This window comes from Bombus vosnesenskii, unplaced genomic scaffold (assembly GCF_011952255.1).
Source record: "Bombus vosnesenskii isolate JDL3184/JDL3185 unplaced genomic scaffold, Bvos_JDL3184-5_v1.1 scf7180000013315, whole genome shotgun sequence".
Classification (NCBI taxonomy): domain Eukaryota; kingdom Metazoa; phylum Arthropoda; class Insecta; order Hymenoptera; family Apidae; genus Bombus; species Bombus vosnesenskii.
The window spans coordinates 427,846-442,490 of record NW_022882961.1 but is presented as its reverse complement, the minus strand read 5'-3'; the positions used below and the strand labels follow the sequence as shown (position 1 = coordinate 442,490).

The 14,645-nt window shown below is 43.7% G+C and overlaps 1 protein-coding gene across 1 annotated transcript; it reads right to left on the bottom strand.

The window, feature by feature from the left end:
• Window positions 1-337: 337 nt before the first annotated feature.
• LOC117235290 (protein artichoke-like) lies at window positions 338-7,111 on the bottom strand. Its single transcript, XM_033497171.1, has 4 exons — window positions 6,741-7,111; window positions 3,315-6,407; window positions 2,594-2,931; window positions 338-2,266 (listed from the first exon to the last, which is right to left on the bottom strand). Exons 1-4 carry the CDS (start codon window positions 7,030-7,032, stop codon window positions 1,703-1,705), a joined length of 4,287 nt encoding a protein of 1,428 aa, XP_033353062.1. The 5' UTR covers window positions 7,033-7,111; the 3' UTR covers window positions 338-1,702.
• Window positions 7,112-14,645: the final 7,534 nt, after the last annotated feature.

Here is a 14,645-nt window from a genome sequence, read left to right as displayed (position 1 = left end):
TTACGGAGAATCGGGTTGAAGAGGTAGAAGCGAGCCGAAATAGTTGGGAGTACGCGGCTTATTTGAAGGATTCCAATTATCCGAAACGTCCCGAGTATTTTGTAGATTTTTCTGCTTTCAATATTTATTTATTTGAATAATTTTAATATTTTTTATTTTAACATTCTATTCTATTTATGGAATTCATATTTTATTCTGTTTTATCTGTCGGAGATTCGTCAGTCATTCGAAACGTAAAATTATCCTTGGGAATTTTTGATAGCTGGATATCTTTTGTTCTTTGGAAAGTGGATATCTTTGGACGATAATAATTTAGAAGGGATGTTCATACAACAAGTTGTTGGTTAAAAAAGAATTTGCATTTTTATTACAGTGACATATGTATATGTTACAGTACACAGCATGTGAGATCTTTCACGATGCATTCGAACATTCACGATACACACTTATCGACCGTATCCGGTTCTATTCAACGCAACGAGCAACATGGCCTATCGCAGTTACATTCTCGCTAGAGCCCAGTTTCTCTTTGTCACCTGAACTACGATTCGCTGGTTATTACGCAACCTAATTTCCAATGTATATTCTGATAACATCCGTGCCGTTTAGCCTATGATACAGCAAAGAGGTGCGATAGTCCCACAGTACCAAATATTCGTTTCCACGAGTGCACGTTTCCACGATGCAACAACGATATCAACGATATACTCGAAAAGTCGCGAACTCGAAGAATCAATACCGGCGTTGTATGTTTTGCTTAATTCACGAACGCGAAAAGACGTTTTTCTTTTTTGGCGAGTCGATTTTAACTTCTACGTCGAGCCAAGCGGAATCAATGCTTTCAGCCTAACTGAGCTACATTTTGCTAAATGAAGAATCGTTGAAATTGTTCGCCTAAATTGTTTGAATTCTTCTTGAACGTCGCTGTTCATCTCGCAACAACGATTCGAAACTGTTCATTTATGTACAAACGTGTCTCGTTACCAGCGTACGAACGATCCACGAACGATGATCCTCGCACGATAGTGTCGTACCTCCGCTACGCGATTCATCATCGTCTGACAGGGTAACTGGCCCCTTGCTGCGTTGCTAGCGGAAATTCAAGAACGCAGTTATACGAAACGACGCGTCGCATTGTCCGCTGTTACGCCGTTACCCACGCGACCGGTTTGCCGAGCCATTTAGAAAACACAATACACCATGCTTCGCGCGAGTCCGAATGGGTCCTTGCGTACCATGTTTATACTCGTAAATCGTCCAGAGAACGCGACTGCTGCGTAATGAAATTCTCCGATCCTACGCAGACCACGATGCACCGAACACACTTGCCGTACAGAGCCTGTTATGTACGTTCACGGTCCACCGAGTAAAGCTACATCGAATAAAGTTAAGACTCGTAGAAAATTCACATATAAAATGCTCGGTTAACTAGGTCGTTCACTTTTAGTGTTTGCACAAACGCGACACAAACTTTTTGGCTGAAGTTTCTTTTCGTCGCTTCAAAGTCGACGATCTTCCTTGAGAGCTTTCCGTTTCGGTTGATTAGTTAACTTCGATTTGAAGGTTCGAGTTCGATCGAGAAGGAGAAAACTGCCACGAGTCGGGAAGGTTACGCGTTTGACGATAGAACCCAGGAGGAAAAACCATCCAGATCTGTTCAAACATTCGAAACCTCCACGCCTCGGGAGTTTTTTAACTTGTCTCATACATTCAAGTTAGTGTTGCCCATACTGTTGATGAAGTTCGAGTGTTGACCGTCTTGGCTGGCCTGTCTGGCCGCGTGTCCAGCTTCTCCGCTCTGAATGCTAAAGTGCCTATAGGAAATGTACTCCGGAGGAATCGGTTGTTCCCTCTTCACGGCCTCTCTTTGCTTCTTCACCTTCAGATAGCCGAGAACGGACACGAGAAGCAAGAACACAACGAATCCCATGCAACAGCCGACTATCAAACCCAAACGTCTTGTCAGGAAACTGCTGACACTACCGACGTCGCCCATCGACGAACCATCGCTGCTGATTACCGCGTCCGGTGATTCCAGGGTCTTCACTTCGGTGCAACGACTCGTAGACGAATCTGCCATTTGCATATCCGACGGCGACTCGAATGTTTCGTGATTCGAGAAGTTAAATTGGTCCATCGTGTCTTCTTCGAGACGTTGGCCCATCCAGTTGCCCAAGCCAAATACGCAGATCAAATACCGAGTGTTTGGGGAGAGCTTTGAGAGTTTCGTCGAACGCGAATTTGGCTCCAGGATCTTTGCTCGGATCTGAAAATTTTATCGAGAAAAAGAAGATTAACAAGATTGGAATATTTTGACAGGATACGGTATACTCATAATATATTAGAGACTTTTTCGCAGATCATGTACCTCTATGAATCTGATCGTGTCAGTCAGGATTTCATGCGTTTTTAATCGATATAAGCTCTCGTGTGTAGGTGTAGGTATTTAGAATGATCGAGAAGAAAAACACGAAGATGTAAAGAGAGACACATGAAAATTAATCACTGAACATTGTACAAATTGAGAAATTCCATAGAGGCCGAGGATCCATAAATTAGCTACTTCTATGTAAAGACAATGTCTTGGTGTTACCTCATCGATGTTTTCCATTGTGTGGTAAGCCACTTGATAACCGCGAATACCCGAGTGATTTCTACTCTGCCACGATACCAAAACGGAGAACGGTTGGATATCCTGAATCGCAAGTTTCAAGACGAGAGGCGCGGAACAGAAAGCGTGCGGGTCCAGCTCGAGGAACACCAATCCTTGTAATTCCGGTGGCTGTTGGCACCTGAGTAATCCGCTGTCCATGTCGTTCATTCGCAATCCACCTCCTCGATTCCGTGTTACGCCACCGCCCACCAGTTTCTGATGATCACGCAGCCACTCCCAGAGCTCTTGAGACTCGCAACCGCAGTGCAGTGGGTTCTCTATATCCAGAAAAACGTTTAATCTTGCATAATTGCTGTTTCGCGAGAGATGGATGAATATCGTTGTCGTATAAGTAAAGGTTGCTACGCTATACCTCGGGAATGTTAATAACAATTTTAGTTTTACGACACGTGCTCTCTATCTAAATCATAATTATCCAGAGAATTTTAGAATTTCAGAGAATCTTAGAATTTATCGTTGAATTTTTCTGAATGTGAAGTGGATCGTGCGATGGCAGTTAGCACCATCGCATTCACCTTCCTTAGAAACGTAGTTCGTATCTTAGATTCTACAAATTCTATGATACCAGCATGAAAGTCTCAACTCTTTGAATAACTGTAACTAAAAAGAGTAAGTAGGAAAAAATATTTAAGTAGATTACCTTCTGCACGAAGGCTCCGTATTTGCGTTTCCAGTGGTCGGAAGGCATTCAACGGCAAATTCTCTAAATAATTCCTACTCAGATCGAGAATTCTCAGTTTCTTCAAGGGCTTGAACGCATCCGGAGAAATGGAAGATATCCAATTCCCGTAGAGATGAAGTTCAGCGAGATTCTCGAGATGTTGGAACGTGCTCTTACCCACGCCGCCGATCTGATTATACGAGAGATCCAGCACTTGTAGGGCCTTTAGATCAGGCGGGAAATCCTCGAGTTCTTTCAAGCGATTGTGCGTGAGATTAAGTATCCTGAGGTGTTCCAGTCCTTTTAATCTCTCCTGAGGCAGTAGCTCGAGCTCGTTCATGCTTAAGTCCAAGGTTAATAGTTCGAGCAAACTGCGGAACGCGCTCGGCGACACTCGCGATATCATGTTGTTGCCCATGAACAAGTGCATCAATGCTGGGAACGCTTCGAAGTCCTGACTCGTAACGATCGTCAGATTCGTTCCAGAAATATGAATCTCCTGAAGAGCAGGATACTTTGCTTTTGAACTAATCTCGTGTATCCTGACTAATGGATTGGCCGTGACATTCAACCAGGTTAAGTTTGGGATATTCTGCGCGGACAGGGCGACCGCCGGGATCTGATGAAATTTGTTAGCGGCCAACTCGACTTTGCGAAGTAAGTTGGATCGGGCAAAGAAGTTGGCCGGCAGAGCAGCTAGATGATTGTGACTCAGGTCTACCGATATCAATCGAGAGAGATTTACGCCGGCGAACCCAGAAAGAGTCATGATGTAATTGCCACGCAGATCCAATTCCCGTAAATTGGTCAACCCGTTTAACTTTGACATGTCTACGTTTACAATCACGTTGTTAGCCAATGACAGAAACTCAACCGTAGTAGCGTTCGCGAACACGTCGTACGGTATCTCTTGGAATCTGTTACCGTCCAGTTTTACTTCTTTCAACGAGTCCAAACCAAGGAAGAGAAGACTAGGTAGCATCCGGAGGAGATTGTTGCTTAACAGAATTTTACCAAGGTTCTTATTCTTCGAGAATATCTCTGGTGGCATTCTGTAGAGTTGAGAAGAATCCATAGCCAGATGCTGAAGAGACGGTAGTCCGTCTAAAGAATTTCCATTGATCTGACTAAAATTGTTGTACGATATTCTCAACACTCTGAGTCCAGGAATGTCAAGACGATCCAACGTAGAGGCAGTGAGATGATTGTGTTCCAAGTTCAATTCGTACAGGTTGTTCAACCCTCTGAACGCTCCGTTTTCGATTACGCTAACGGTACAGTTCTTGAGATTCAACGTCCGGATTGGTAAGCCCTCTTGGAAGATCTTGTCGTGCAACACGTTCAGATGATTGTTGGCTAGGTCAAGTACGCGAAGTCGCTTTAAAGCGGTCAATGCATAAGGGTCCAAGCGACGCAGCCCATTGTCCTGCAGGTAAAGTTCTTCCAGCTCGTGTAATTCCGAGAAAGTTCTCACTGTGACGTGGCTTAAGCGGTTCATGCTTAGCTCGAGGAACTTGAGCGCCTGCATTGGCTGAAAGGCGGTGTCCTCGATTCGTGAGATGGAGTTATTTGTTAGATATAATCGCTCGACCAGCAACAGGTCCCGGAACAAAGGAGCTTGGAGGCGGGTTAATCTGTTGTGGCCGAGCCACATGATTCTGACCGACGCTTGGCCTCTTAAGGAGTCATTGTGCAGGACACCGAGGCCGTTGTTGTCTAACTGTATGGAGACCAACGAGCTGCCGCTGTTTCCATTTTGTCCGACATCGTTCGACACTTGGAACACATCGCCCAACACCGCCAGAAGATTACCTTGAAGATTGACGTGTTGGAGACTGTGCAGGGATCTCAAAGCGCCGGTTTCCATGTCCGTTATCGCGTTATTCTGTAAATGCAGTTCCAAGAGCGACGGTAAAGGCGCGAAAACGCCTCTCTTTACTTCGGTAATCTGATTGTCTTGCAGTCGCAGCTCTCTCAACGACTTTGCTTTCGCGAACGTCCCCACCTCCAGCTCGCGGATGTTGTTTCCATCCAGAGACAGGGTCGAGAGATTGTCGCAATGCTCGAGAAAGTCTCGCGGCACTTTCTCGATGTAGTTGCCGCTCAAGTGTAGCTGTGTCAAGTGGCTTAACGTCGCTAGACCGCGCGCGTCGATTTTCCTAATAGCGTTTTGTTGAAGATACACCACCGATAAGCTTGTACTTCCAGCGAACGTTTCAGCGGGTATTTCCAGGATGTTGTTCTCCGCCAGGAATAGCTCCTTCAGCTCTGGTAACTTGGAGAACACGCCGCGGATGTAATGAATGTGATTGTTACTAAGATCGATGGACCTAAGCCTCTGGTTTGCTCTGAACGTGGATACATCCAGTGACACGATCTTGTTGTGGCTTAGATCGATGGACTCGAGATCGATCAGTGATATGAACGCGTCCTTATCGACGAACTCGACGGCGTTATAGTAGAGAGACAGAGTCTTGAGGGACGGACAACAACGAAAACAGTTGAGAGGGATCTTCTTGAAGTTGTTGCTGGTTAGATCGAGAAAGTTTAGAGCGTCTAATCTCGAGTATCCATCTTCTGGAAGCTCGGATACCTCGTTCCAAGCTAGTCTAAGCGACGTTAGGTGTTCCAATCTCCTTAAAGACGTCATAGGAAATACTCGGATTTTATTTTCAGCCAGACTTAGATCCGTCAGAGTATCTTCCAAGCCTGCGAACGCGTATTCCGATATTTTTATTATCTGGTTGCCCTTCAGGTTCAATTTAATCAGAGAAAGTCCGTAGAAGCTGTAACTAGGAAGCTCGTGCACCAGATTCGCCTCTAAATCCAGAGCTTTCAGGGAACTCAAGGTTGCCATCGCCTTCTGCGGCACGTGTGGAAGTCGACCAGACACCAGCGCCAAGGATTCTAAGCTTTTGCTTAATCGTTTAAACGCATCTTCGCTTATCTCGCGAATTGCCGAATGAGATATCTGCAGATGCCTGATCTGAGAACCAGCTGGAAAGGCGATAGATCGAAGTTCCTCCACTCTTCTGTCTAGCTCGTAAACGCTTAGGGATTGAACTATCGCTCCTGGAACAGTCGTAATTCGCTCGATCTACTTAACCAAAACACGTAGATTATACATTGAATATGTGGTATAATGGATTCAAAGCTATTCGAGACGTAGTATCTGTTTGCATAAAAACCAGTTCAGCGAGATAAACGTAGGAGTTACTCGAGATCTCTTAATTGAGAACACAATCTAAACGTATTCGGGTAATTATTCTGTGCGGTGTTGAATACAAGCTCGCTTAATCGGGTCTCGGGACAAAGGAGAAGAAAATCCCGTCCGGCGGAAACGAAATCCCTTATTTATCCTAATGTATTCCCCCGTCATAGATGGTGGCCACGCGTAGTACGTACCTTCTCCACCAGCGGCGTGTATTACACTGGACAAAGCGGTCCTGAGGGATTCCTCGGTGGCCCCGGCACATTCCAGGAACAGGCCGTCCTCGAAATTGTAACAAGGGCAGCCAGGTATCGTGTCTGGCGGTGGACACTTGGCGCTCCTCGCTTCCTGTGCTGCCATGCAAGCTGCCAACACCACCGAATAGATAAAACGAAAACCGTCGCGGTTACCACGAGTCTCGTGTCCGCCACGCGACGAGTCCGAGTCCCGCCACTTGCGTCTCGTCCGCGGCCAAGTCGTCCACATATTATTATCGCGCCGTTCCGGTCCAGGTTCGTCCGAATCCTCTCATCGTTTCTTTTGACGACGTTCGATCTTGCTGCCGTGCCCCTACACAAATGCGTTATTCGTTGTATAACAATGCACAGTAATTCACAATTTGGGAAATATGTTAGCCAGTGTATAATTTAATGATTTCTATTGTATGTATAACTCACAGTACTACCCTTTATAAATTTCTGAATATTTCTATCTACATGATAAAATAATTACCGTAGCAGTTAGCTATTTGCTATTCCTAATCTCTCTCACGCCTAATAATCATATCTTCGATAGCCGATAATTGCGTGATTTAGAGTCACTAATCATCGTAACGCATCTGCATAATCTCACACACGCACTCTAAGTACCTGCCATAAATCATCGGAATGCAGAATAGCTTTGAGCTAGTTTGTCTTTGATGGCCCGTAAAAATACGTCGTTGGAAATGGGAGATAATTAGGTGGAAAAAATTCAGGAATTCGGCTGTCAGAATTTTATGTCCTTAAGCCAAATTCTCAGGTATAGAACTTCCTCTTATAACGCGTTCAGTGGCGTTCACTCGCGTACACGTAACAGTTAACTCAAAACGCTACGTGGAGCGTTGATTCTTTCATAATGGTAGGTTAATAGCTCAGTCGCGTGCCACGTATTATGAAATATCCCCTCGGACTTTATGATTTTTTTCACTTATACTTTATCTTGGCGGTGTGTTTCTTCGTATCAAAGTCGAGAACGAGGGATTTGTAATACATTTAATAACAGGTGAAATTACTAAGAATCGAGCCATGTTTGAATTAGAATAATCGATTCTTCGTACGATGTGGCGATATTGTATGGAGTCCCAAAAGAATACGCGTTATCCACTTGGATGAAAACTTCTACGCTTCGCGACAATATTCTTTGATTCATACGTAATTCGTGTGACCCGAAAAATGGAACACGTACGTTCGAGATTGTTAGCCGATGTGCGTGAAGAAATATTCCAAGAAAATGTTAATGTCGGTAAAACGTTGATAAAAGAGCGGAGGTTGTTCACGCACGCGAACTTTTTCATGCGTAATTCCGTATGCTTGCGAGTGGATTACATTTACGATTAATCGATACCTGTGTTCTACTATTCGCGTACTTCGTTCAACGTAAATACTCTCAGAACATTTACAACGTTACGTAAGCTCCTGCGGAATCATCATTTCGATGATCAAGATAGCTTAGAAACCGCAGTGTGTAATTTCTGCTATAGTATAGTATTCTTATCACACGCACATTTGCATAATGACGCGATGCAAAATAATACAAGATTAAATCGTGCGTAAATCGGGAGTAGAACTGGTCGGTTACTAGTCAGACATCGGGACGCGAGTTTACTCGGTGAAGTAAAATAGGGTTATCGCGCGGACAAATATTGATTATAACTAGATTAAAAGGCGAGAACAGCGCGCGACTTGGTCAACGAAGTTCCGGTTGTAGATGTACAACTTGAATCATGCTCCAGAGGCGGAATAGGTTCGTCAGCGCGCGAGTAAATATACACCGACTATGGGTATTTCAGCAAGTAGAATCGTACCGTTCTTGAATAGACAAATATAGCGAGGCTGCACTTGACACAGCAAGTAGAACGAGACGGTCTTCTAGGGGCGAATACGCTGCCAGCTAGCATAAACGGCCAGGTGGAGTATAACCGTTCGTCGTTACGCAAATACACTCAGACTGAACCTGATTCAGCGAGTAAAGAAGACCTGTTTATGACTCCGAATACATATCAAAATTGCGGTGCATCGTAGTAAAAACTATCTAAATATGTATGTTCTCATATAATACGAATATATACGGTCCCGCTTATAAGTATTAGGGCATTTAGAGAAAACGAAGCAAATCTATAAAATGATTAGGAAACAATAGTAGAAGATACTGAAATTTTTATCATTTTACAATTTTTTGTTCTATAAGTTTTATAAGATTGTGAAAGTATAATTGTTTATGGCACGTGTAACGACAAAGTTATTTATCTAATTTACAGTTACGTTGTGAAAGCAACTAAATAATTATTCGTTCGTTTTTCACCAAACGTATATTCCGTACAATATTTTCATTTATTATTTGCATAACGATACCAGTTCCAATGGGTATCAGAAGTTACATATATCAGACACGGGATTCTGCACTTTGGCTTGCTCCAGTTCGTACAAAGAGAGTCGTGATCCCCAAGATCAGCCGGTCGTAATTTAATGTCTGTGGTAAATCTTCGGGGCTCGGATGTCGTCAGGCGTGCAATGACCCGCTACGTTTGAAAAAATATGGCTGGATCGGCTGACTGTTGGACAGGATTTTCAAATAGACGTTCGATAGTAGTCAGCCGGTCGTGTGTAAGACGTGTGTGTTCGGAAATACAGAAGCGTCAGGACTGGTAAGTTCCCTGCAGGTTATGTTCAACATCTAGTTAAGGAGAACAAGTTTGTTAGGGGTTGCGCTTACCGCAGGTTAGACGCCCGGAGAACGGCAGTGAAGCAGAAAAATCAATATTTCCTTCGGCGTTACGAGCCACGGCTTTGAGCTTTTAATTAATGCGTAATGCAGATTTTTAATCATTACCGATCGCGTGCGACCGGCTCGAGCTCGAGCCTGATTACTCGCAGCAACGCGCTGTTTATTAATATGATTTTTCGCGAGTCTTTCGTGCTCGTAATGCTTCACGTCGTTCGCAATTCGATATAAGTGCTTCTTTGGAATTCGTGCCTGCGTGGAGTTGAAGCAGGAAATACAGAGCTGGATTCGATATTCCTCCTTTATTCGCGTGCGCTTTCTTGGAATAGCATCTCGTAAAGTTTATACGACCTCATAGACTAACTGACTTGTTAGTAGACATTAGAAATTACGAATTCGTATTCTCGCGAGATAGAAGAGATCCTGAGCGGCGATAAATCGGTGGCCATTAATTTCCAATTGCTAGATGTCTGAGCGGAATAGGTAACTGAAGAAGAGAGAGAGAGAGAGAGAGAGAGATCCGCAACTTCTCCGAAGAACGTTGCCTCTGGAGCATTTAAAGTTTAAGCCTGAGCCTCAACTCAATCAGCCAGTTTCGAGTAAAAATTTTCCGGCCAAAGTATCTCGAAAGCGGACTATTTAACTTTCTCGTTGTCTTCGACGAGCCGCTTCAAACTAGGTTTCCATAAAGCGCGTGCTTCGTTGTCGTGGATTTCTTTGATCGCCACGCGTGTAGTTGACGTTTTGAGTCTCTGAAGATTGATTACAATTTAAGCAGAATTCCGTTGGTGTATCGTCGACGAGCATCACAGACATAGCACGCACGTGCGCTGATTCTACACACGTGACTATCGTAATGATCGTGTTACTGTTTTCCTCGTTTCGCCAGTTAATGCCTTCAAAAGCGTACAGGTGTCGTGGCGGTAGTGTGATACGAAGAGAGAGCCTCGTCGTAGCTAGTTTCTCGTGGAAAATGCCTCGTATGGGGAAGGACCGAAATATGGCAGGGTTTAATAAAGGACGCCGGCTTTCCCTGCGAACCCAAGCACAGCTGCATTGCGAGAGACACTCGTGCCGCATTTAATTAAGCGTCGCAGCGACGCTTAATCTTCAAACTGCATTCGCCAAGTCGAAATACGCCAGATGAAATTGAATACTTTCCGTGGTGCGCATCTTACGTTGTGCCGTTTATCGCTGTATCATGGAAAAAGGATTCGTCCGTAGACCACCCGCGGATCTAACCTAGATTTACTATCTGTTCAGAATCCCATGCATGAGTTTGTGAATAGAGAAGTTGATAAATATTGACAGGAAATACTGGCACGACTGTGTCTTTCCGGAGACTGTTTTCTACTGACGGTTTTTAAAATGTAAATTTTAATATGTCGTATTTCATAAACTCGTAAATCTCCATCTCGCTGTTACGAACATTGCAACTAAATTTATCGATCTACGTGCAGATGGCAGAGCAGAGCGAACATTTTTCTAGATGCTCCTCTCGAAGGAAATGAGAGCAATTATTTTGCAAAGGCATTTGGAAAGAACACGACAGATTTTAATTACCTTTTGTTAGCTTATGTTGAAAAATGAAAATAAATATATTTGTCTTCAAACGAAGGAGCTTTGTCTATGAAGCAACGTCTGCGAAAATCAACGACGAAGGATGGTAAACAGCGTGGCAAATAGAAATCTGCGACCGCGGAACAAATTGTAATTTCTATTTCGGCTGTGAATCCCGAAGAGCCGAAGTATACTTGAGCTTCCATTACTCGAGTTTCGCAAAGCAGAATTGGCTTTGTGTTGTAGGAGCAAGTTCCAAACAGATCAGAATTAGGGTACAGAGATAGATCCTTTACATTCATGAGTGCGGAATATATTAGCGAAACTACATGCGATCGATTGACATAAATCTATCTAAATAAATATTTTATCAATTTTGTAGACACTCACAAATAACGGTCGGTTGAGCGATACAACAAATTGTTTTCGTAAATCCTAAATCCTTCTGCATTTGTTAGGTCACTAGATTCGAATATTTAAATAGAAATTGCCTGATATTCTGTTACTTGGATCCTCTTACTATCCACTGTTTTATCCCTTATTGATCCCGTACAGTTGAATCCCAGAGCGTTACCCACAATACACGCCGCTCATCTTTGCTACTTCAGCATCCAGAGTGCGTCGAGTGCCGTGCAAACTTCTCGGTTACTTCTCAGTGCTCAGTGAACTAGTTTCAGCAACGATAGATTATTAGAATTCCGTATCGCGAAATAACTCACAGCGCCTATATAATCAGGATGATGTTAGCGAACCGCGTATAGGAATTTCTATCACGAGATCGTTACAATGTATCACTTGATGAACGATTATCAAAATTATCTTCTTCCACGGAAAAGATAATTCTTCTCTTTCAAAAACACATCACTCTGAAGACATAATAAGTGGAAGAAATATAATTTTACAATCCTTGGGCAATACTTACAGATACATAGTCGGACAAATGTAGACGACGATTATAATTTTAGTTAAAAACCATAGACTCTAGCGGTCCAAATGTGCAATATTTCAATTAATCCATAAAATTTCCAATCAAGCTGATTATAGCGATCGTAGTCGCACGAGAGAGAAGCAATAAGGTGGATCGAGGGGAGTATCGGTTATACGAAATTCTCAATCCTCTTTTACTTGGATTCGCATCCCGGATGAATAGGGTTGATTCATTGTATATAGTGGAACGTTCGACCACAGACATCCGCGTGTAAGCTTCTCGATTACTTTACGATCAAACCTCACAAGCCGGTGGCGGGTTAGAAGATCCGTAATCTGGACAGGATCCATACGATTCGACCAATCTGGCAGGATCACGGACATTGATTCTCGTCGTTGCGCTGGCGGAACGAGCCATCGTAGAACTCGCGGTCTGGAACGTTTTGGTCCATTAAGACCACAAGAAAATTGAATTCCGGCGCGACAGCGAGCGCGCAAGCTCGGATTAAATCGTTGCGGTGCACGGACGAAACCGCGTTCGCTAATGAAGCGCGCTGCGTTGAATATAAAAGGGATACCACAGAATCCTTTCGACCCTCCTGCGACATCTTCCAGCCATCCTCCTGTCTACCGCTGTCGAAAGGAAGCGCAATTAACCCTGCCTCTTGTCCGAACCTTTTAGTTTTTTCGAGCTTCCAACCCTCGAATTGAAGGACTAGGTGTGACCGTTATCGCGCGTGAATGGAATATTTGAGAATTTGTCGTTCCATAATCGTTCTTAACGTCGGCACCGAATCACCCATTTGTCACATTAACGATTTCCCCTTTCGCTTGTTTCCCCTTGCCACCTCACACTCTGTCAGTTACTCAATTTTCCAGTGCCTGTAATTTCCGTAAAAAGCCGCGCATCTCTAGGCGCTCTCGAAATTACTTCGTCGTATGCGTACCAAGCAAAAGTTTAATTGCTCCACGCGTTTTCTACCGCTGTCAGGTCATTTCTTTTCGTTGAAAATGAACGAACGAAACTCGTCCTTTAACGACAAAGCACGGCTGCACTGGAGTCGACTCCTCGTCGAATCGGCCAACTTCGGGACGAACCAAAGAGCCACGTCTAATAAGCCACCGAGAGGCTTGCAGTTGTTCACCTATTTAAATAGCACCGACGATGGTAATGAGAATGCAAATGGCACGGCACGACCGAGCCAGCTTTCCTGCACACGTCACGGAATAATAAAAGGGAGCGGTTCCCTTTCCAGGACTTTGGTTCCTTGGGACACGTGTCTTGGTACTTTCTTTCTAATTGAGAATCGTGGTTGTAAAATATCAATGGAGACGTCGGAACTCGGACGAACTTTGGTAGAACTGCGCCTAGATATTCTTGATATCGTCAAGCTACCATTTTCCTTTTAATAACAAGACTGCAAGCATTTATGAATTCATAGAAAACAGATAAGATTCACGTAATCTTAAGAAACGTATAAAATGTCCAACGTACGATACTGTTTATTATATTTAGTGGACGAAATAAATGTTCGCCTTGGTTCCATTTCTTTACCCTTGTTGATAAAAATATGCATTTGTACAAATATCTGTCGTGCATTATAAAGATACATCATCGATGTCATAATCCATCACGTATTTCCCTCAATCCTGATCTCAATTAACTCAAAGAGCCCTGGACACGTCCCAAAGTGATTAATCGTTCTGTGTCATAACACTGACCTGCTAGATTCTCTTACGATCGAGAATATTGCTATAATCTAAAATTACGGTAATGAATGCAGTGTTAGCCTCTGCCGTGATATAAAAACTCCCGGTTATGCTAATTTCAGAAACGAAATTTCAAAGATTCGTCTCATCGTTGACGGTGCCGCGAGCCAATATCACAGACACGCCGCTAAGCCATGATGAAAAACGCTTTCCAGGCCACTGGACATGATTATCCTCTTAGGGCAACGACTCCTTATAACGCGGGCGAAAAGCAGCTTCCACAAACGTCGACACGAAGCTAGCAGCTTATACCAGCTGCCTGATTATTAAAAGTTAAACCTTACTTTCCGACGGTAGGGCAGGGAGAACGGGGAGATGAAAGAGAGAGAAAGGAAGAGATAGAAAGAAGGAGAATAGGCCAGGATGGAGAAAAATCGGAGGTGGGGATTTGGGCTGTAACCTCTTTAACCTCTTTGCATAAAATTAAAGCTAATCATATTCATTTTGCCGGTGCAGTTCCTCGAAATCCTCGAAACTGTGCCGGAACATTACGACTCTGAATTTATAATGATGACAATGAAAATTTGTACCGCCGAGTTTCGAGGGTTTCTTGCCGGAATTTCAACCTCGCCGCCTGTACGATAATTAGGTTGAAGTCTCTAGACACGACGATCGTCGAGAACCTGCCGTTTGTGACGCAGATTTCTAACAAGTAAACGTGCGTTATTTCTCCCTTCTATTTCCATGTTCTGGCACAAGCTACGCTATTCTAGGATCGAGTCAAAGATCTCTAGGAGCACGACGATTCGACGAAAGTTGCGAAATATTGCCTTGTTTCGATGCTTAAAGAAATGCTAGGTATTGCCAATAATATGTTAATTATCGTGGAAACGACATACACGTTGATTCTAATTTCGTGA